General features: G+C 34.6%; 8 protein-coding genes and 7 long non-coding RNA genes across 15 annotated transcripts, besides 1 other annotated feature; 8 read left to right on the forward strand and 7 right to left on the reverse strand.

Annotated features, from left to right (window-relative positions):
* Positions 1 to 373: 373 nt before the first annotated feature.
* Positions 374 to 695: an LONG TERMINAL REPEAT.
* A 179-nt stretch (positions 696 to 874) lies between these two features.
* SPOM_SPNCRNA.513 lies at positions 875 to 1,417 on the forward strand. The gene has a single exon (NR_150891.1). It is a non-coding gene; the product is annotated as a non-coding RNA (long non-coding RNA).
* A 42-nt stretch (positions 1,418 to 1,459) lies between these two features.
* On the reverse strand, positions 1,460 to 6,059 carry erm2 (aminopeptidase). The gene has a single exon (NM_001023484.3). The coding sequence runs from the start codon at positions 5,984 to 5,986 to the stop codon at positions 3,455 to 3,457; it is 2,532 nt and encodes an 843-aa protein (NP_588494.1). The 5' UTR covers positions 5,987 to 6,059; the 3' UTR covers positions 1,460 to 3,454.
* mug137 (BAR adaptor protein Mug137) lies at positions 1,768 to 3,388 on the forward strand (the record flags this gene model as incomplete). Its single annotated transcript, NM_001023483.3, has 7 exons — positions 1,768 to 1,793; positions 1,860 to 1,869; positions 1,977 to 2,052; positions 2,096 to 2,143; positions 2,201 to 2,305; positions 2,344 to 2,902; positions 2,950 to 3,388. 7 exons carry the CDS (start codon positions 1,768 to 1,770, stop codon positions 3,386 to 3,388), a joined length of 1,263 nt encoding a protein of 420 aa, NP_588493.1.
* On the forward strand, positions 5,692 to 5,959 carry SPOM_SPNCRNA.7679. Its single transcript, NR_197015.1, has one exon. It is a non-coding gene; the product is annotated as a non-coding RNA (long non-coding RNA).
* An 8-nt stretch (positions 6,060 to 6,067) lies between the features above and the next one.
* Positions 6,068 to 7,164, reverse strand: bmt5 (rRNA (uridine-N3-)-methyltransferase Bmt5). The gene is made up of 2 exons (NM_001023485.3): positions 6,644 to 7,164; positions 6,068 to 6,520 (listed from the first exon to the last, which is right to left on the reverse strand). The coding sequence occupies exons 1-2, from the start codon at positions 7,128 to 7,130 to the stop codon at positions 6,159 to 6,161; spliced, it is 849 nt and encodes a 282-aa protein (NP_588495.1). The 5' UTR covers positions 7,131 to 7,164; the 3' UTR covers positions 6,068 to 6,158.
* SPOM_SPNCRNA.1275 lies at positions 6,121 to 7,414 on the forward strand. Its single transcript, NR_150142.1, has one exon. It is a non-coding gene; the product is annotated as a non-coding RNA (long non-coding RNA).
* bdp1 (transcription factor TFIIIB complex subunit Bdp1) lies at positions 7,412 to 9,362 on the reverse strand. Its single transcript, NM_001023486.3, has 5 exons — positions 9,263 to 9,362; positions 8,726 to 9,217; positions 8,026 to 8,675; positions 7,840 to 7,987; positions 7,412 to 7,795 (listed from the first exon to the last, which is right to left on the reverse strand). The coding sequence occupies exons 1-5, from the start codon at positions 9,291 to 9,293 to the stop codon at positions 7,554 to 7,556; spliced, it is 1,563 nt and encodes a 520-aa protein (NP_588496.2). The 5' UTR covers positions 9,294 to 9,362; the 3' UTR covers positions 7,412 to 7,553.
* Positions 7,517 to 9,482, forward strand: SPOM_SPNCRNA.7680. Its single transcript, NR_197016.1, has one exon. It is a non-coding gene; the product is annotated as a non-coding RNA (long non-coding RNA).
* A 371-nt stretch (positions 9,483 to 9,853) lies between these two features.
* Positions 9,854 to 12,161, forward strand: brl1 (histone H2B-K119 ubiquitin ligase complex (HULC) subunit, ubiquitin-protein ligase E3 Brl1). The gene has a single exon (NM_001023487.3). The coding sequence runs from the start codon at positions 9,982 to 9,984 to the stop codon at positions 12,058 to 12,060; it is 2,079 nt and encodes a 692-aa protein (NP_588497.1). The 5' UTR covers positions 9,854 to 9,981; the 3' UTR covers positions 12,061 to 12,161.
* SPOM_SPNCRNA.1276 lies at positions 9,864 to 12,138 on the reverse strand. Its single transcript, NR_150143.1, has one exon. It is a non-coding gene; the product is annotated as a non-coding RNA (long non-coding RNA).
* Positions 12,162 to 12,319: 158 nt separating the features above from the next.
* Positions 12,320 to 15,655, forward strand: pep3 (ubiquitin-protein ligase E3). Its single transcript, NM_001023488.3, has 4 exons — positions 12,320 to 12,761; positions 12,811 to 13,275; positions 13,326 to 13,999; positions 14,048 to 15,655. Exons 1-4 carry the CDS (start codon positions 12,512 to 12,514, stop codon positions 15,359 to 15,361), a joined length of 2,703 nt encoding a protein of 900 aa, NP_588498.1. The 5' UTR covers positions 12,320 to 12,511; the 3' UTR covers positions 15,362 to 15,655.
* SPOM_SPNCRNA.1277 lies at positions 13,959 to 15,582 on the reverse strand. Its single transcript, NR_150144.1, has one exon. It is a non-coding gene; the product is annotated as a non-coding RNA (long non-coding RNA).
* A 199-nt stretch (positions 15,656 to 15,854) lies between the features above and the next one.
* On the forward strand, positions 15,855 to 17,250 carry rbd2 (Golgi rhomboid protease Rbd2). The gene is made up of 3 exons (NM_001023489.3): positions 15,855 to 16,132; positions 16,179 to 16,455; positions 16,610 to 17,250. The coding sequence occupies exons 1-3, from the start codon at positions 15,967 to 15,969 to the stop codon at positions 16,920 to 16,922; spliced, it is 756 nt and encodes a 251-aa protein (NP_588499.2). The 5' UTR covers positions 15,855 to 15,966; the 3' UTR covers positions 16,923 to 17,250.
* A 117-nt stretch (positions 17,251 to 17,367) lies between these two features.
* On the reverse strand, positions 17,368 to 18,212 carry mog1 (Ran GTPase-binding protein Mog1). The gene has a single exon (NM_001023490.3). It carries the CDS (start codon positions 18,169 to 18,171, stop codon positions 17,599 to 17,601), a length of 573 nt encoding a protein of 190 aa, NP_588500.1. The 5' UTR covers positions 18,172 to 18,212; the 3' UTR covers positions 17,368 to 17,598.
* A 287-nt stretch (positions 18,213 to 18,499) lies between these two features.
* On the reverse strand, positions 18,500 to 18,701 carry SPOM_SPNCRNA.7681. The gene has a single exon (NR_197017.1). It is a non-coding gene; the product is annotated as a non-coding RNA (long non-coding RNA).
* Positions 18,702 to 18,744: the final 43 nt, after the last annotated feature.

The raw sequence follows: 18,744 nt of genomic DNA on the forward strand, positions 1-18,744 counted from the left end.
TTTGATAAAAGCGCATAGTGGTTTCACTAAAGTTCATAAAACCTCAAATAAGAATCAAACTTTTACCATTAAGAAATCACGCTATGTTATGATATGTTAACTATCACTATTTATTATGTTTTTAACTTTCAAGGTTGGCTTTGTTGAAAAGTACAATTAACATTTCACATTTCAATACGGCTAGTGAGTTAGTTTTTTGCTTCAGAATTACTATAATTGTTATTTCAATTATCAAGTATATAAGTTATTATAATATTAAATAATGTTAAGTTGAGCGTAAGAATATTTATTACCAATCGTAGTAAACATACATAAGATTATAAAAAATTGCAATAGAAACTCAACTACTTCATCGTATTTAAAAACAGTTGTCTGTTTACTATGCAATTTTGTAATTATTTTAACGATACGTAGTAATGCGGTGAGCTTTCCTTGCGACCTATAATATTGTAATACATAGGTTATAAAAGTAACAATCAAGTATAGGTATTATAATATAAAGGGTATATTGTTATCTATCACAAATGTAGCTTATTGCTGAACCTCTTTCCTCAGTTCAGTAGTAGCTATCTTTTATAGTATTCTAATAGCAAGAATCTTTATCGAACATCATTAAGATCAATTTCAATATCGTATCATCTATGGTACGATGACAAGTAGAACATGTGACATATAGTGACACTCGACGTAATGTATGATAGCGTAGTGCAGTTTTACTGGCATATTATCGAACTGCATTGCTGATATTAATAACTAATACCGAGCTAGCTACGATTTTTATCAGAAAACAGTATGCTAAATAAGGCAAACTAGTGCGGCTTAGAATTACTAGTAAAAGAGGAGGTAAGATGGTACAAACATGTAAATAATACCATTCAAAATCAACGGTTTGAGCAACACAATGGATTTCTAACAGTAAAACATCAGATAAAAAAAACAGAATATTATATATATCATAATTCTTTCGTTTTGATAGATAATTTCGTGCTCTCGTTATATATTCTTGTACGAGAATGATTTACTAAAACCGTTTGGAAACAGGGATATTTTCATAAAAAAAGCAACTAATAATCTAACGCTTTGACTCAAAGACAAATTCGATTTAGATAGTATATGTTTCTGTTTTCTCTTCAAAGAAACTCAGAAGATGATTACTCTCAAAATGGAGCATCAATACTAAATATTAATTAATTGGGCTATGATTTCGATTAAAAAAGAATTACAAAAGTAAAAAGTCTATAAAAGACATGTTTCTTCGAGATGAGAAGATGTTTTGGAAAATGTATAGTCTGCAGCATAAACCCAAAAGAGAAAAGAAGAATTATAAATGCATTTACATATTTTTAGGCCAAACTAATTATGAAAAACCAAATAAGGTAACTTAGTTAATAAAATTTATAAGGAATCAAGTTACTCAATACTTTTAGAACGTCTCAATTACAAACAAAAAAATGATAAACCTTCGACGTAACAACAGCTTCCCTCAAATCAATTATTTTTAACACACTTAAGAAAAAAAAATATGTATTTCATTACGTTCAACATCATAATAAACGCATCCCCTCCGCTTCCAAAATTTTGGGTAAACAAACAAACAAACATCGCTTATATAAGAACCTTCTCGGTAGAGATATTGATCCTTTAACACACACGGCTGAAGTGATTTAGTAAGCAAAGAAGTAAATTATCTTTTCTATAAGTATCGTTTATGCTTAATTGTAAAGACTTTTGAGCACAACGCATGCGTATGGTCGATGAACCATCAAAATGGTGTCTAGATTTTTTTCTTGGACGTAAGGAAATATTAAGAAGGAGAAAGGTTACGCAGATTATGAAGATTATTGACCCCTTTTTTTTAGAAACGAAAAAGTGAGTATACCTTTCCATGGCGAGTGAAACTGAGCCGATGTAGTGTTTGTTCAAAATACTCAAAACAACGAACGAAAAGAAAGGAATTGTATTACTGACCTTATTAGCCATTGGGAGACCAAAGAGCACACTTGCCTGATAGTTTTCTTGAACTTGAGCAAGAAATAGCGATTCGAGAAGAAGGTGAGTAAATATGCTGCAGACAAAGTTTCTTAACATAATGTAGGACTATCTAAACTATTTCAAGCAACGACAATATGGATTGATTCAATTTGTAAGTAGAGATACATTGACGCCAAAACAATTATTTTACTGTTAACAAAATAATTAGTAAAAAAGGTCGATGGTGAGGATAAAGAAAAATGTCTTGCTTGTGAAAATCTAGGGAAAGTGATGATAAATCATTCAAAAGAGTTACCACAAGACTCAAGCTATGGTAGGTAAGAAAAGCCTTCTGCCTCTATTAACTCATAGGGATCACCTTGTCGCAATTAGGAAAAGCCAATCTAAAGATTGGAGAACATCAAACGTCTTTAGCATACAAAGCGAGAGTATGTTATCTCGATTTTTTAAAACGTTATCTAGTACAAGCCAAGGATTTTCATTCTGCAAGAAAAAAATTGGAAAGCCGAAGACAAGCATACGAATCTCTCCTACAAAAGTCTTTTAAAGAAAAGAAGGAAGATTCGCGTTTAGAAGAAGATATTCGCCTGGCGCTGTACAAGTTCGAAGAATCCACCGAGCAAGTAAAGAATCGGATGATCGCATTAAAAGACGTTGAGGCTGATCAGTACCAACAATTAACAGAACTAATTGTTTATGAGCTAAACTTCTTTAAAGAGTCGACTGGTATTTTAAATACAATATTCAACTCTCAAAACTCATTGACGCCTCAGAAAAAGATCCAAAGTAGCGAAAGAAGCGTTGAAAATGAATTTCTTGCATCACCCATGGATCCATCACTTAGTAAGTTATTTACTAAGACCACTAATACTGAAAAAATATCACCAACACCGTTTTCTACTCCGAAAAGGTAAGTTTAAAGAGTAAAAAAATTTTTTTAAATACGCTGACCAATAGAAAATCGAAAAAGGAAACAGTTTTCGTCAAAGCAATTTATTCATTTACGGGAAGGAATGAAAAAGAGCTCGATTTGCACACAGGGGATGTCATTCAGGTGAGCGAACAACTTGGACCGGATTGGTACATGGGCGAGAAGGTAAATAGTAAGGCAGAAAAACTTGGGAATTCAGGAATGTTTCCTGTAAACTATTGCACTAGGATATATGACCTCCATGTTCAAAAATCACATGAAACGAGATCTCTCGAGAGGGCGCGTTCAATCAGACGAATTGTAAGTGATGATCCTAGGGATTATTGTTCACCTATCAAACAATCTCCTATACAAAACCTCAAATTCCTTGACAGTGATAACTCTCTCTTGAGTAGTCAGAATGTTGAAGCTTCTTCCCAACCAATTAAGATAAGAAAGCCATTACCTGAAATTCCGAATAAATAATTTCTTAGGAACAGTCTGTAATGTTCTGAATGTTTGCTGCATGCCTTCCTTCATGCAAAACTCTTATTATATAACAATTGAAGACTTCACTTTAAGCAACCCAGTACTTGCTTTAACTCCAGCTACCCAACTTGGTAAATGTTCTACAAAAGTGTTGTATGCGGGAATAATTCCTTCATGTATATCATCGTATAAACAAGTAACTTCCGCTTTGACTACTTCGGTAATTGTAAGGTTCAAAGTGTAAGGAGCGTAGAATGATCTTTGCCCCATGCGAACGGATGAATACATTCCACTAATAGAATTCCCATTTATAGCTTCAAAAAAAACAGAAGTATTAAAATCAACATAACACCATTTACTACCGGAGTTTATACTTATGTCCAGCTGGTGTTTTTCTCGTTCAATATGAATGGACATTGGAGTTTTCAACCCTCCAAAATCAGGATCTGTTGATTCATAGTAACAAAGTGAGGTGTTACAAGATCCATTGGAAAATAAAAAGTGTGGATTTAAAGACAAGACATCTTGAGTGAAAGGTGATATGTTTTTAACATAAACGGTATTGTTCATACGATCCATATCATACATCTGAACAAAAGAAAGCTTAAGTGGTGCAGACTCGGTGAACGGATTAACTGATAAAGCCTGCACAAATAATGTAATCCAAAGCATAGTAAGAACAGCAAGCGACTTTTTTGACAAGGCACGAAATATGAAAGGTCCACTGTTAACCAAAGACAAGAAAACAACAAAAATAACTAACTTATACAGCTTGCTGGAAAAAACTGAATCAGTCAAAGTTTGACTACCGGCTGGTAAAATAGTCTCAACGAGTATATCGTAGCAAAGAAATACTGGAAACGGAACGTTAAAAATAAAATATATGACAGTCCAAATGTTGTCAATAAGCTTTACATGTGCTCTATTTGACAATGCTATGGAATTTCGACGATGAGGAGTAGAATTCAACGTGCTTCCATAGTGCTGATGACTACTAGTATTAATAGAGGAGCCAATCAGTGCGTCTTCTTCATGAGTAGTTTGTGTGGTTACTACATTGTCTACAAAGTAATTAATTCGAATTATCGTCATTATACAGCAGGTAAAAGTACAAAGGTATGAAAGCGTCACCCAATATGTAGAACCAAGCTGAAAGTAAATGGATAAAATAACCGAAACAATAAAAACCAAGTACCATAAAATTTGAGCGTACCAGATAAAAACAATTTCGATGGAACTAAGGTCTTCAGAAGAAAGCTTACTGTGAGTCGCAGCCGCCCTAAATGAAAACGCCAAAGCAATTAAGTTTGTGAGATAAAATAAAGCAAGGATTAAACCGGTATGAGAATTGATCACATAAGGATTTATCCATGTTAACAATAATACGGTCAAGGTATCAAATATGGAAACAAAAATACAGGAAACAACGAAACAAACAGTATATCTAGGCTTCTTGAGCTGCTCGTAAAGTGAAGGAAAGCGAATTAAAGTTAATAATAAAACAATCGGGCAAATGACAGCGAAAATTATGTTCAAAACTTGATATATAGGTAAATTCAATTGCCAATACTTTCCAAAAGCAAGAAAAAACATCGGTTTACGAAATTTAGTTAAGTCTGACTTAGAGTCGTTGAGTAAATTTTTAACAGCATTCGACGCAGTGTACATCATATGTCGAAGTGAACTGGGCATTAGGTGATTAATGTCATCTTTCCTTGTATGATAAATATCTCTATTCTCATAAAAAGCGATATCTAAGCCTGCAGTATGATTGTGCATTTTCTCATACACAATGTAATCAGTTTGACTTCGAATGACACCCCTCTTGAAAAAGTCGTTACCTAATATCGAAGCGAGGGGATAATGATTTCCTTTGAAGTAGGCGCTACTGACATGTCCATTGCTTGACCGAAAAAGCATCGCTTTTCCACCTGAACCGGCTCCTTCCAAATTGACGAAAGCAGTAACGTTTTTTGAGAGTTTATGGGAAGCAAAAGCTTTAGCACCAAAAAGATAATCCTCCTCAGCATTGTTTATGTTTATTATCAAATCTCTGTTCGGTTGATTTTTAGCATAATATCGGGCAATCGCCATCACAGTTGCAACTCCCATACCATCATCAGTAGCACCATAGCCAGTGGATACAGAATCAAAATGTGCTGACAGGAGTATGGGAAACAAATCCTTCGATTTCCCTTCGAATTTAACAAGAATGTTATCTCCTTCAAAATATGTAAGAGTATCGTTGTCAGTCGATTCGAAAGTAATGTTTGTTAAAGTATCATCGATAACTGTAATATATGATTGATTTGTAGCTTCCAGCTCTCGCATACTTTTTAGTATGTAGGATCGAACATGTTCATTTTGCTTGGAATTATAGGGATGAGGCAAACTTGATATATACTCTAGGTCATTCCAAGCTCGTTGAAACTCCAAATCTTTTAGCAAATTAGGTCCTGGAACTTGGGCAATCCGTTTCCAATCTAATAGATATAAGATAAGCAGTACAGTGAATCCAAAAATCGAGCAGGTTAAACTGGACTGAAAAGCCTTAGCACATATGCGTTCAAATATATGCCGTCTAGAATTTGTCATTACAAGATATAATTCGTAAATAAATTAATTAATTAATGAAGATTTAAAGGAATGTAGATTAATATATGGCGTTGAAAAAAGCACGTTGGTAGTCGATATTGACATCAGCCAATCTCAGTATTACTATATACAGTATCTTCTGCTATTCTCAAATTCACTTAGGATAAAAACCTTAGGAAGAATCACTTGAATCATCGGAGAGCTCACTACGCTTCCTTTTTTCCTTCCTCTGGTTGTAAGGCTTTATATTACTTCCATTCACCACAAAGCAATAATGTCGTGAATCTCGCAATTCACCTTTCCATGGCGATCTCTCGCTGATTCCATCAATCCAACCGATAGTTCTTCTGTGTGAATATTCGGGATAAAAAGAAGAGTCAAACTTTTCAGTCATCAGACTCGTATACCCTGCATCCTTGGCTAAACCTTTCAAATTCCACAAAGTGTAAGGTTTGGTCTCCGCTAAAGTTATTACAATTACGCCTTTTTCTGACAGAAGGAATTTAGATGCTTTAAAAAAGGCAAGAAGCATTTCTAGAATTAATTAGCGATATTCGAGATATGTCTCATTAAAAGTAATAAAAGCTATTATGAACGGCGTTTCCAAATTTATTTTTTAAATTATTTACGAATAAAAAACTTTAACTTCAAACTTACTTTGATTATCCAAAATGTTGCGGTCTTGATCCTTAATTCCTTTCCCCGAGTGAGGAAAATTCCAAAATATAGTATCAAATTTTTGTGTCTTAAGCTTTTTATGCAGATGCAGTTTCGTTGCATCAATTTCATGCATAACCTTTCCCCCATTTATTTCTATTTTTGAGATGTATTCAGCAGCATCTGGATATTTCTGCTTTAAATCTTCTTTAGAGTCATAGCTGGTAGCTAACACAAACCCCTCAGATGATACATGATGTAGCAATAATGAAAAAGCAAACGAAAAGTTGCCTTCTCCCAATAATAGAAATCTATTGTTTTTTTCAAATGGGAGTACATATCGCTCAGTGGGGCCTTTGTTCTTCCCTTTTCCAATTTTGTCGTTTGTTAAAGAATTCTGGCTATTTATACTTGACGAACCAATAGCATTATTTAAATTTCTTTTTTGAAGACGTCTTGCTTCTTTAAAACGAGCCTTTTTCCCCATATGAATGAAAACGATTGTTTTCAATTATTTGGCTAAAGACACTTCACTACTCGTGGATACAAATTTAGGTGTAACCCAATGTTCTCTTACTCGCTTGCTTAATCTTTAAAATAAAAAGCGAGTTAAACGGAATGTAAGAATAAAAATTTTCACGACAAACTAGCAATAAGTAAACTAGTATTTTCTCAATGAACTGTTTTGATATATCCTAATTTAACTCTTGCTTAATATATCTTTAGAAACAAATATACATCAGTTTAGTGAAATATACGATATATATGGTGAAATGTTTGCGACATTAAATAAATAGGTTCAATTAAACTCTATAAGAAAACTTCAAAAAAGATCTAAAGAAAAATTAAAAACAGAAAAAAAAAACAAATAACAAAAATTAATTGATCAAACCACAAAAACAAAACGAAATTAAACCACTTGCCCGACTACCTCGACTCCGTCCTCAAATACATAAGACTTATCGTCGGTTGGAGAAGGCGCATTCTTTTCTTGCTCTAGCTCATGGTTGACGATGAGCTGTCTTTGTTCTGCAACTTCAATTGCGCGACGTCTTTCCTCTTCAAAATTTTCACGAATTTTTTGCAATTCTTTCTCCATTTCTTCAACCGGACGAAACACCTTTCCTGAAACTTTACTATATTCTTCCATATCTAATTTAAATGGTTATTATTTGAGTACTCACACAATGTCTTACCAATAGGTTTTTTAATTTTCAAAGCTTGATTAACACGTGCAGGATTTCTTCTTTCTTCTTGTTTAAACTTTAGTTTTATCTGTCGACGATTACGAGTTGGAAACATATTAGCAATTAAAGCAAAATCAGTTCCCCACTGTGATAGAGCCTGCCATGTCAGTAAATACGAGCGCAATTCCTCCATACCTTATAAAATTTTTCAGTATCCATAGCGTTCCATTTCTCAGGTTTCTGCCTATTTCCCCAAGTAGCACTTGTAACCCGACGACTTAAAGAATTTTCTTCAACGTATTCGCGTTCCTCTGCTGGTACAAAATCACGTTCATGACGGTCGACTTCTAGTGAGGTTTCATCCAGAACAATTTGGCCATTAACAACTCGCGTACGAGGAGTTGCAGAGTAATTGGAGTTGTTATTCAAACCATCAACTTCCATTTTATCTGCTAACTGATCAAGAATAGACTTTGTTGGGTGAGAGAGACTATCTTCGAGAGAAGCAGACTCATCCGTACCCTCTTCTTCCAAACTTCCTACTATTTCTTCTTTCTCTTTCGGTTCGCTTGATTCTAGAAGACTGGCACTCAAAGGCTGTTTGATGGTAGAATCTAAAGACGCTTCTCGACTAGAGCTTGCAGTACTTGCTCCTTGTTTTTTAATCCTCTTTGCTCGTTTTTCCTCAAAAAGCATTTTTTCTAATTCGATAAATCGTTGACTTTTGCGGCCAATTCCAGGATCATCACATAAAGCAGACATTTTGGTTTCACTTATGTTAATGATTTTCTCGTCGGTACCCACGTTTTCCAATATCAATTGACTTTTTCTTTTCAAAGAAGATTCTATGATGTTATTAAATAATGCATTTTAGATTAACCCTTTATTTACGTACCTCTATATGAACGGCGAGACTTTTTTGTAGCCGGAGAATCCGCCTTTCCGTCACTAACAGCACTGAGCTGAGAAAGGGGAATGTTCTCATCAAAAAACAAATCTAATTCCTTCATAAATTGCTGTTCGGCTGAAGAGGATAAATCGGTTTCAGGCGACAAATGCTCAATAGCATTTAACGGCTGCTCAAGAACCGTTGGCTTAGAAATTTTAAAAGTAGGATTTGAATGCAAAAGTTTTTCATTTTGTTTCACTGAATCATCTTTTCTATAGGATGAAGCTGTGGGATTTTCAGTTGCCTCTTTGTGAACTACTGTTTGCACAACCGGACTAGAAATATCAGCATTGGCAGTATCACGAGACAGCTGAGCGGATGTTTCTACTTCGTTTCCTGTGAGGGGTTGATTTTTTTCTTCATGAACAACCTCTTTTTGGTCCGATACTTTCTCTCTACGGGCTGTAAATTTAGGGGCAAACCTTGACATTGATTTTTCTGGTAAAACATTAGTGGAAAGCCCTACTACTTAAAAAAACGTACTTGTAGGTGAGGTTAATATTTGCGAGCTCATTGAGTCTGTTTAGACTGTAACTTCGACTCAATTGCATGAATTTCAAAAATTATGTGGCAGTGCGCATATGTTTGTACAAACATTTGCCTGTTGTCCATGAACCAGTAATATTTTAATAAAGAGGTTATATCCTGGGTATAACTGTACAACGAAACCAAGCAAGCCCGTCTGAATAGATTAATATATATGTGTAAAAAGTTTTATAGTCGCAATGATTGAGTAAGATATAAAATTAACTAAAGGTAGAAATAATCAGGGTCAGCCTCGAACAAACTTAGTTATTATAAAACGCTGGAAATGTAAGCTATAGTTTACAGATAAAGCAAGAAAATACTTTACACTAATATGAATAGTAGAATAAATTCAGCAATTTAGATAACCACCGAAGGAATTGAAGAAGCCATTGTCGTTAGCTAATGTTTATTTTGTCATTGCCAATATTAATTATATTATACAAATTACTACTTCGTAGGCGACTTTAAAGACAGGCATAACTAAGGTAAAGAAACATATTATTATAGCGAGGAATCTATTTGACTCACTAACGAGACATGACTACCATGTACAGATAACCTGAAAAAACTCATTAACCGTAGGAATTGGCTTAGTGAATGTTAATGAGCACATATTTTGATCCTAAGTACTTTATTTTAATTATAAAATAGAAAAGGAATTTTTTTGAAGTGGAATGAGCGTTGTGAATGAATCGAGGAAAAGAAGACGTCTTATTCACAGCGAAAAAGAAACGCGTCGTTTAGACCTCGGAGAAGAAGATGACTTAGAGTTATTTCAAAAGGAAGCAGCTTGGCGAAGATCTAGAGAGTATGAGCATCTCACTGTTTTGGAAAAGAAATTATACGAGTATTGGGAATCTCTAGTTTTGAAACTTGATCATTACGTTGCTGCTGCTCTGGAAAATCATGAACAATCATTTGAAGAACTAGAGAAAATCACTGCTTCTTTATATCAACCTGATGATAATTTACAGACACTAGATTTGTCACTTGCTGAGTTCAGTTTAATCAAAGATGCGCAAAACTATTTGAATAAGTATGCTTCCTATTTTCAAGCCCATGAACCTACTCTACAAAAGTTAGCTAAATTTGGTTCTTTTAAATTAAAAGAAACTCCAAACGTCCATGAATGGATAGACCAACGCCAGGTTCATTTTACAAGTATGATTAATTACCGTACTAGCCAACTTAAGTTGGCACTCCTAAAAAGGAAACTTTCCTTCTTTCGTGAAGCTTTGAATTCAGCTGAATTAGAATGGAAACGGGTGCAGCAAGATCAGCTTACTAGTGCTTCCGAAAGAAGTATTGAAAATATCGCTGATGATATCCCTGCTTCGGAACCAAAAGCAATTCTCGAAAATGGGGAAGGATGTTTAAATGATAATGATAATATTTCAAAACTAAAAAACAATTTTCAATCTCAAGCTGATTTGATGCAAGCAAATATAAATTCCAAATTGGATGAACTTTCTCAAAAATCAACTCGTGCAGCACAATTGTACGTCGACATTATGGGTATAACGGATGAAAGAGTGAGTAGAGAGCCCCATTATTTAGAGCTGAAGGGGGTTCTTTCTTCAAATGAAGAGAAAATCGAATCCATTAATCGGGACCTCTCTTCATTGTTTGAGGACATTCAGTTTTTTATTTCTCAACGGACGAAACGACAGAAGGATATTATTGATTTAAAATTGGCATGTGTAAAAGAGAAACAACAACTTATTAAAACCCTTGAATCATCTTTAACCCAAATTCGTAACGAACGAGACTCTCTAGTGGCGAAACAACAAATGCAATATACTAACAATCTATTTTTTGACGATATGATGCTTTTATTAAGCAACTTGTCAAACGCTCGGGTTGCAATTCTAGAAGGTTATTCAAATCGATTGTGCATATGGGATCGTATTGAAAGGTCTAAGACTGGTGAGATGAATAATGTCCTAGATGAAAAAGAAGAAATTTCTGCGTCTTCAGCTTTGGAAAAACTAATAAAAAATAATAGTTGTTTGGAGGCTGAACTCCCAAGTATGTATGCAGCATTTGATCAATCACAATCTCGTTTGTTGAAGAAATATGAAGAACTTGAAACGAAGGAGAAAAAAGCTTTGGAAATGCATTATGAAAAGGCTCGTGCCACCCAAAAATATTTTGCTGCCATGAAAGCTCGGGACATTCTTATGACAGAGAAGAAAACTCTTAAACTGGCCGAAAATAAAGAACATGATTATATAGGGAAGTTGCAAGAGCGAGAACATGCGCTAACAAAATATGAATCCTCTTTAAAAGCTGAATTGGAAGTTTATAAACAAATAAAGGAAATCTACGGGAAACACTCGGTCGAAGTTTTAACAGAAGATAAGCACTTACAAGTTAAGCAAACAAAACTTACTCAAAAACTTGAAGATCTTATAGAGTCTGTTCAAAAATCTGGGGAAAAGCTTATGATCATGCATCAGAAGTTGTTTCATTTGCAAGAAGAGCATACTATTTTATCCATAAAAGCTTCGTATAATAAGAAAGAGTCTCATCTTATAAACCAGGCATATGAAACACAAGAGGCTCAAGTATACAAAGGAATGTTAAAATGCTCCGTGTGCAACTTTTCTAATTGGAAATCTAAACTCATTCCAAACTGTGGTCATGCCTTTTGTTCTAATTGTATGGAACCTTTTTATGAGCATAAAACAAGTACATGTCCGCAGTGTGAAACACCTTTTTCGGTTTCCGACATTTTGACCATTCATCTTTAATTCTAGATCATCTTTTATATGATTAACGTAATGTTTTTGTTATTTTGGTACATAATATATTTTTTGGCATCAATAGTTATTGAAAGAATAGTCAATCCTATATACATATATATATATATATATATATATTTATTTATTTATTTACATATAAATATGTATGCTTTTTTTAATAAAAAACTAGTAATATCTATCAATTTGATTAACTTATTCCATTAAGCAACTTCGTTCATTCATATGCTAGTTTCGCAAGTCTAGCATCATGACTCACTCTCCATTATCCATGTGCCAAAAATAGAGGGTGTGTATCTGTAGCGACTGTAACTAGCGAAATAGGAAACAATTAATTACTATTAATTATTTTTTTAAATATTGGTAAATTAATTTATATTGGCAGCGGAATTATAATAATTCATCTCATTTTCTATTGATACGCGTGCAATCCCATTGAACAATGAGTCTGGCCGAGGATTGGATTGATCCTAATTCTTCTGAAGATTCAGATATTCAAGAAGATGCGGAATTGGAATACACAGCTGATAATCCCGAAAAGGAGCAAAGAGGTGTATTTTCCTTAGAGAAGGTGCAACTGCAGTTCCCTGTTTCAATAAGATGCCTTGCAGTCGAAAATAACATCCTTGTAATGGCCTTGACTAGTGATAAATTAATGATTGTTGATTTAGAGCGCCCAGAGGACATTATAGGTAAGCACATACTTAACCAGTTTTCATTGTTCTTGCTGACCTTCGTTAGATATTGAATTGCCAAAAAAAGTCCTAGCACTTGGTTTAACTTATAAAATATTTTTGGATCCTTCTGGACATTACATTTTTGTTACTACAACTGCTGGTGATAATTGTTTATTCACACCTTCACACCAAGGTCGCGTGTTGACAAAGCTAAAAGGTCATACCGTGGAGGCTGTTCAATGGAACTTAAATGGAGGAAATATTTTAGAGTTATTAATTGCATCTAAATCTGGAGTTCTTTTAGAATTAGTACTCACTTTGGACAGTGCTAATCTCAAAAGAATCGAAAAGTCCATCAATACCCTATATTCATTTCCATTTATGGAGTCTCCAATGGGAATCTTAAAAAACATTCAGGATGATTCAATGACTATAGTTACCAACAAACGGATACTGAGGTTCGAGCCAAAGACATCTAGGGGCAAAGACCAATTGTATTTTTCTCCTGCTTTTCAGGGGTCTATGAAGGGTACGTTTAGTTTTTATACGATTTTATCACTTTTTTTAACATGATTTAAGAAATACTTTCATTTTCCGAAGAAGAAACTGCCCAATGCTTCTCATACTCTCCATTTCCAAAAAATTTAGCGGAGCCTTATACTTTAGCCCTAAAGACGAGTAAACGAATTATTTATTTAGATATTATGAATCCTGTTAATCCAGATATTCAAGATTATGAATTTAATGAATCTCCTAAGCTGTCTGTCCCCACTGTGGAAATGAATATGATTTTAACCTCATTTCATCTTGCTTTTCTCGATCTCGATACTCTTTACATTGTAAATAGAGTTAACGGAAAAGAATCATATCAGCAACGAGTCAATCTTTCTCCACATGAAGAGATTTTGGGGCTTTGTTGTGACCATGAAAAAAATACATATTGGTTGTATACCACCGATAGCCTTCACGAGCTAGTTGTTAACAATGAAACAAGAGAAGCGTCTCTTGTGTTCTTAGAGAAAGGGGATTTTGAAAAAGCACTTGAGTGTGCGAATACTGCTAAAGTTCGGAACACGGTATTAGTTGGGTATGCTGAATTTTTAATGGAACACGAGGAATACGAGCGTGCTGCCACTTTGTACGCAGAAACGCTTAAATCTGTGGAAGAGGTAGCCTTAAAATTTATTGAATTAAATCAAAAGGATGTATTGAGGCTATATTTGTGGAAGAAGCTTCGATCTTATAAGAGCACTGTAAGTCACCAATACAAAAAACTTTAAATTTCTAACATAATATATTAGATGAAAATTCAAAAATCGTTGTTAGTTAACTGGCTTTTAGAGTTAATGCTGGCCAAATTGAATTCTCTTGATGAAAAAGAGCGTCTCGAATTATTTCCTGAAAATGTAATGCAACAGCGCCAACAGGTTCAACGGGAGTTTTCAACTCTTCTTAATCAATACAAAGATGAGATAAATCGTGAAGCAGCTTATAATCTTGCTAATAACTATGGTAAGGAAGAACAGTTACTTCAAATTGCTACCGTTATGAAAGACCAGTCTTACATAATGCACTATTGGGTACAAAGAGAGAACTATGAAAAAGCGTTGGAGACATTAAATGAAGGCGTCAGTCAAGAAACCCTCATTCAGCATGCGACTGCCCTTTTAACTCATCGACCGAATGAAACTGTCAGCATTTGGGAACGTCAAACAGATTTGGACGTACATGCATTGATACCATCCCTCTTGAGTTATAATCAGCGTTCTCACGTACCGGTAGAGGAAAATGCGGCCATAAGATACCTTAGATACGTTACTGGTGTTTTGGGGTGCGTAGATCCATCTATTCATAATACATTGTTCTGCATTTACGCTTGTCATTCGAGTTCTAATGAGTCTTACTTAATGAATTATATTGAACAGCAAGGAAATCATCCTTTGTACGATATGGATTTAGGAATTCGATTATGCTTGCAATTTAACTGTCGGAGAAGTGCAGTAAAAATTCTGGTGCTTATGAAGCTGTATAGCCAAGGAGTGGAATTAGCCTTAGAAGCAGATGATTGTGAATTAGCTGCTACGATAGCAAATATTCCAGAGGAAGATGTTGTGTTGAAAAAAACTTTGTGGCAGACTATTGCAAAATATATGTTTTCCAAAAAAAGTGGAATTAAAGAAACCTTGAGATTTTTAGAGAATTCCGAGGTTTTACAACTTCCCGAGCTTATTCGCCTATTGCCAGAAGATATAAAACTGGACGATTTAAGTGATAATGTGTGTGATGAACTGGATCATTGCATGAAAAGAATTGAACAGCTGGACTTCGAAATCGGACAAGCATCAGAAGTTGCGCATGAAATACAAACTAACGCTGAAAATATGCGTAATAGGTACATTGTTTTGGAGCCCAATGAATCATGCTGGCACTGCAACCAACCTCTTTTTTCCGAACCATTTGTTTTATTTCCTTGTCAGCATGCTTTTCATCGCAGTTGTATGCTAGAAAAAACTTACAAACTGGCATCAGAAAAAAACATTTTGAAAGAATGTCAGTTGTGTGGTCCTTCTTATGCTGTAAGACTTATTAATGAACCTTTTTCGACGGATTTTTGAGTGCCATTTAAATTACCATTATTATGTGTTTTCGAGTCGTTTATTGCTTGCACCGAACAGCCTTAACGACCTTGACTTAAACAGTTTTAGACTCAATGAAATTTATACTAATGACTAGTTTTTTCACTCATATTGTCTTTGACATCGATCTCCCTAGTCGTTACCACCCCTGAAAAATTTGATATTTCTAATATAATATTAGCATTGAAATTGGAAGCTACAACTTCTTATATCTAGAATTTTTAATTGTTTTTAAAGTGCTATTCGTTTTCGAATCACGACTAAAAGTCATAATTCTTTTCTCATATATATTCTTAAACCGGTTATATTGTTTTTTGTGCTAATGAGTAGAAATAGCTCACACTCCACACGGTAAGCGTGCGATTTTAAAATAAAACCAATATTTTTGAATAAAACCCTTGGCTTTCCTTTGGTTTGTCTGCAAACGTAAGGCGAGCTCTCATATTCGCTTCAGGTGACCGGATCTTCCTTCGTGAACCATATGCCGCATTAGCGTATCCAGATCGTATTTCAGTCCCCTTTGAACTAATTTTGAAAAATTTATTAAATCAAAATTGTACGGATATTAAATTAGTAGCTTCTCGATGATTTTCATGATTCTAGGACGATCAAAGGAGTTCATTCTGAAATTACCGATATGGACGCAAATAATAACTTATATCGCCATTCTGGTGTATGCACTTTCCTTCTTTGGAATATCCACGGGGGTTCTGTCTCTTAGCTGGATAGGATTGTTGCAAAAAAGGCAGCGTAAGTTAAAATTCCTTGGTACTTTAATTAATAACGGAGAGAGTAGTGTATGAAATTATAACTTATGTAACTCTTCATCTTTCAATGTTGCATATTGTATTTAACTTTGTATCCCTGTTGCCAGCAATGTCTCAATTTGAAAAGAAGCAAGGCACTTTGGCGTGCATTTTGGTGACGGTCATTCCTTACACTCTTTTCCCGGGTATTATGCATTTAATTGTCTACCATTTTTTCTTGAGAAAAGATTACGTTTCTATTGCTGGACTTAGTGGATGGGCTTTTGCTTTTATCTCTGCTTCCTGTGTTCACTCTCCACAACGATTGTAAGCATTTCTTATAATTATGGTTGCAGATGCATACTTCCACACGTCTTCTTTCCTCACAATGTTAAGAAACAACCTGGTTTGTATGATTTTTTGCAAACGTCGAACCTCTCTTGTCTTTTAAATGATGGCGGTTTATTAACTTATTTTTTAGAATCAGCTTTTTTAATCTTTTCAGCATTCCTGCATATTGTTTTCCTATTATTTACCTAATTATGACTACCATATTGGTTCCAAAAGCTAGCTTTATCGGGCATGCATCCGGAGCTGTTATGGGGTATTGTACTCCTTTCATGCTTGGTTCTATCCCCTTAAAAAGCTGGGCTCAAAATGTGGACCCAATCTTCCAGTCTTGGGTAAAAAACTATCACTCTTTTGATCAACTGTCGCATGCTCAACTCCCCATTGCGGAACCTCTGTCGACCTTTTCTTCTTTCCCCGGAAAAGGAACCCGTCTTGGGGGATGAACTTTCTGTCTTTTACTTCTTTTCTGTTCTTCTTCGTATGATGATATCCTAAATGTTTGTTTTCTTTATTGCAAAGGGTGGAAAAGCTCCTCTCAATGAAGAGATCTTCTATCTTTTGGTAATTCTTATTCAGTATTTTCTAGTCAGTCGTTTACAGGTTTCAATCATAAAGATTGTTTCATTCGCTATATTTGTTCTTTACTTGCACGGAGTTAGGGACAATTAGAAAGTATTTTAATGTTTAATAATTCTTTATGATTAACTTGTTTTAATCACCACTGTCCTACAGCGGCAGTGTAAAGGACAAAAGCTGTACAATCAAAACACCTTGAAATTGTAATTTCCGTTATTCTTTGGAAACTAGCGTTTTACGTTGTACTCTCAAATCATAAAACATTAAACTGTAAAGACACAGTGAAACTTATACTATTAACAATGGAAGAATGGGAAAATTAAAATAATAGCAGAAAAAGTGAAAACCATTGCTAATCGGTTATCAAGTATCAGATGTTTTTATTAAAACCCTTCATACAAGTTGGAATAACCGGTTTTTATAAATAAGAGAAACAATTCCTTTCGGATAAAGAAAAATAAAACTTGAAAAGTATTTCCCTAGATGAAAATCTTAATTAAGTGTTGTGGGCTAGTTAATTTGCTTGCCTATGTCCATCATCCTTTAAGCAAATACTGTTTTATCGACAAGTACAAGAGATCGAGTAACTCGCTGTATTGTTTCGAGAGCAGCGCGAACGATGCTTTGATCAGAAGGGGGAATGTTTTCAACAGAAGAGGGAACTGAGGAAGTGTTAGGTAAAGGAGCATTTACGGAGATTACGATATCTGTTTGAAAGTCAATCAAAGTTATCACATTCACGAAGATTGCCACATTGGTAGCGGATTCAGGATTTCGCTTTCCTTTTTCAAGGACCCTCTGACAACCTTGTACAGAAGATCCACTAGCCTTTTCGCTTCTCATGCCCTCAAAGTCGTCTTCACCAAGACTTTTGTCTCTCCAAATTACTCTTTGAGATGCATCATTATCGAATGCAATGCTATTGAAATGGTAAGCTGCCACACTTCCATCAAATGGCTTCTCAATTTTTTCCAAAAGCTCAATGATCACTGTTAGGTTTTCCTTGGAATCTTGCAAAAACACCTCTTGGTTGTCAGGAATCTGACGCAAAACGCTAGCATCGAGAAATTTAGGAGGGAAATCAGCACAAAGAGCCCCACCGAATAGCTGTACCATTACTATAAAAATATAAAAACCTAATAGATTTGTTTGTCTCAAGAACCAGATTGGTATTCGAACCACAAAAGGATTCTTTCCTATTTTCACTCCATTTCATTCGACTGCGGTAACAAGTTAGTGCGTGTTATTTTATGTTTCATTATTATATTTATCGCTAGTAAAACGCTTTAAATGAGCCTAGATTCAATTTTCAATATTTACGCACTGCACGGTAACTACTAAACTGATTTAAAATTAAAATAAAAAGAAATTCAAATTGATGATTTTTAATGAAAATGATATGTTAAAAATAAAATTTTGTACACATATATAGTTTCTAATATCGTTTTGACAACTAGTATATCAAATGGATGAAAGGACGCTCGTAATCTTGTAATCATGAGTCCATTCAGATATCCATAACTAATACAAGGATAGGGCGTCTGATAACTTTTACGATTAAGTTGATTAGTTGTTCAGCCTTCCACTTGTGTGATACAAAAGAGAAATGGAATTGCACACTAGAGTGGTTATTTCAAACTTTCTATTGATCTGAAAAACCTAAATTAAACGTTCACTAGATAATAAGTA

The sequence above is a fragment of the Schizosaccharomyces pombe genome, assembly GCF_000002945.2.
Source record: "Schizosaccharomyces pombe strain 972h- genome assembly, chromosome: III".
Taxonomy (NCBI): Eukaryota; Fungi; Ascomycota; class Schizosaccharomycetes; order Schizosaccharomycetales; family Schizosaccharomycetaceae; genus Schizosaccharomyces; species Schizosaccharomyces pombe.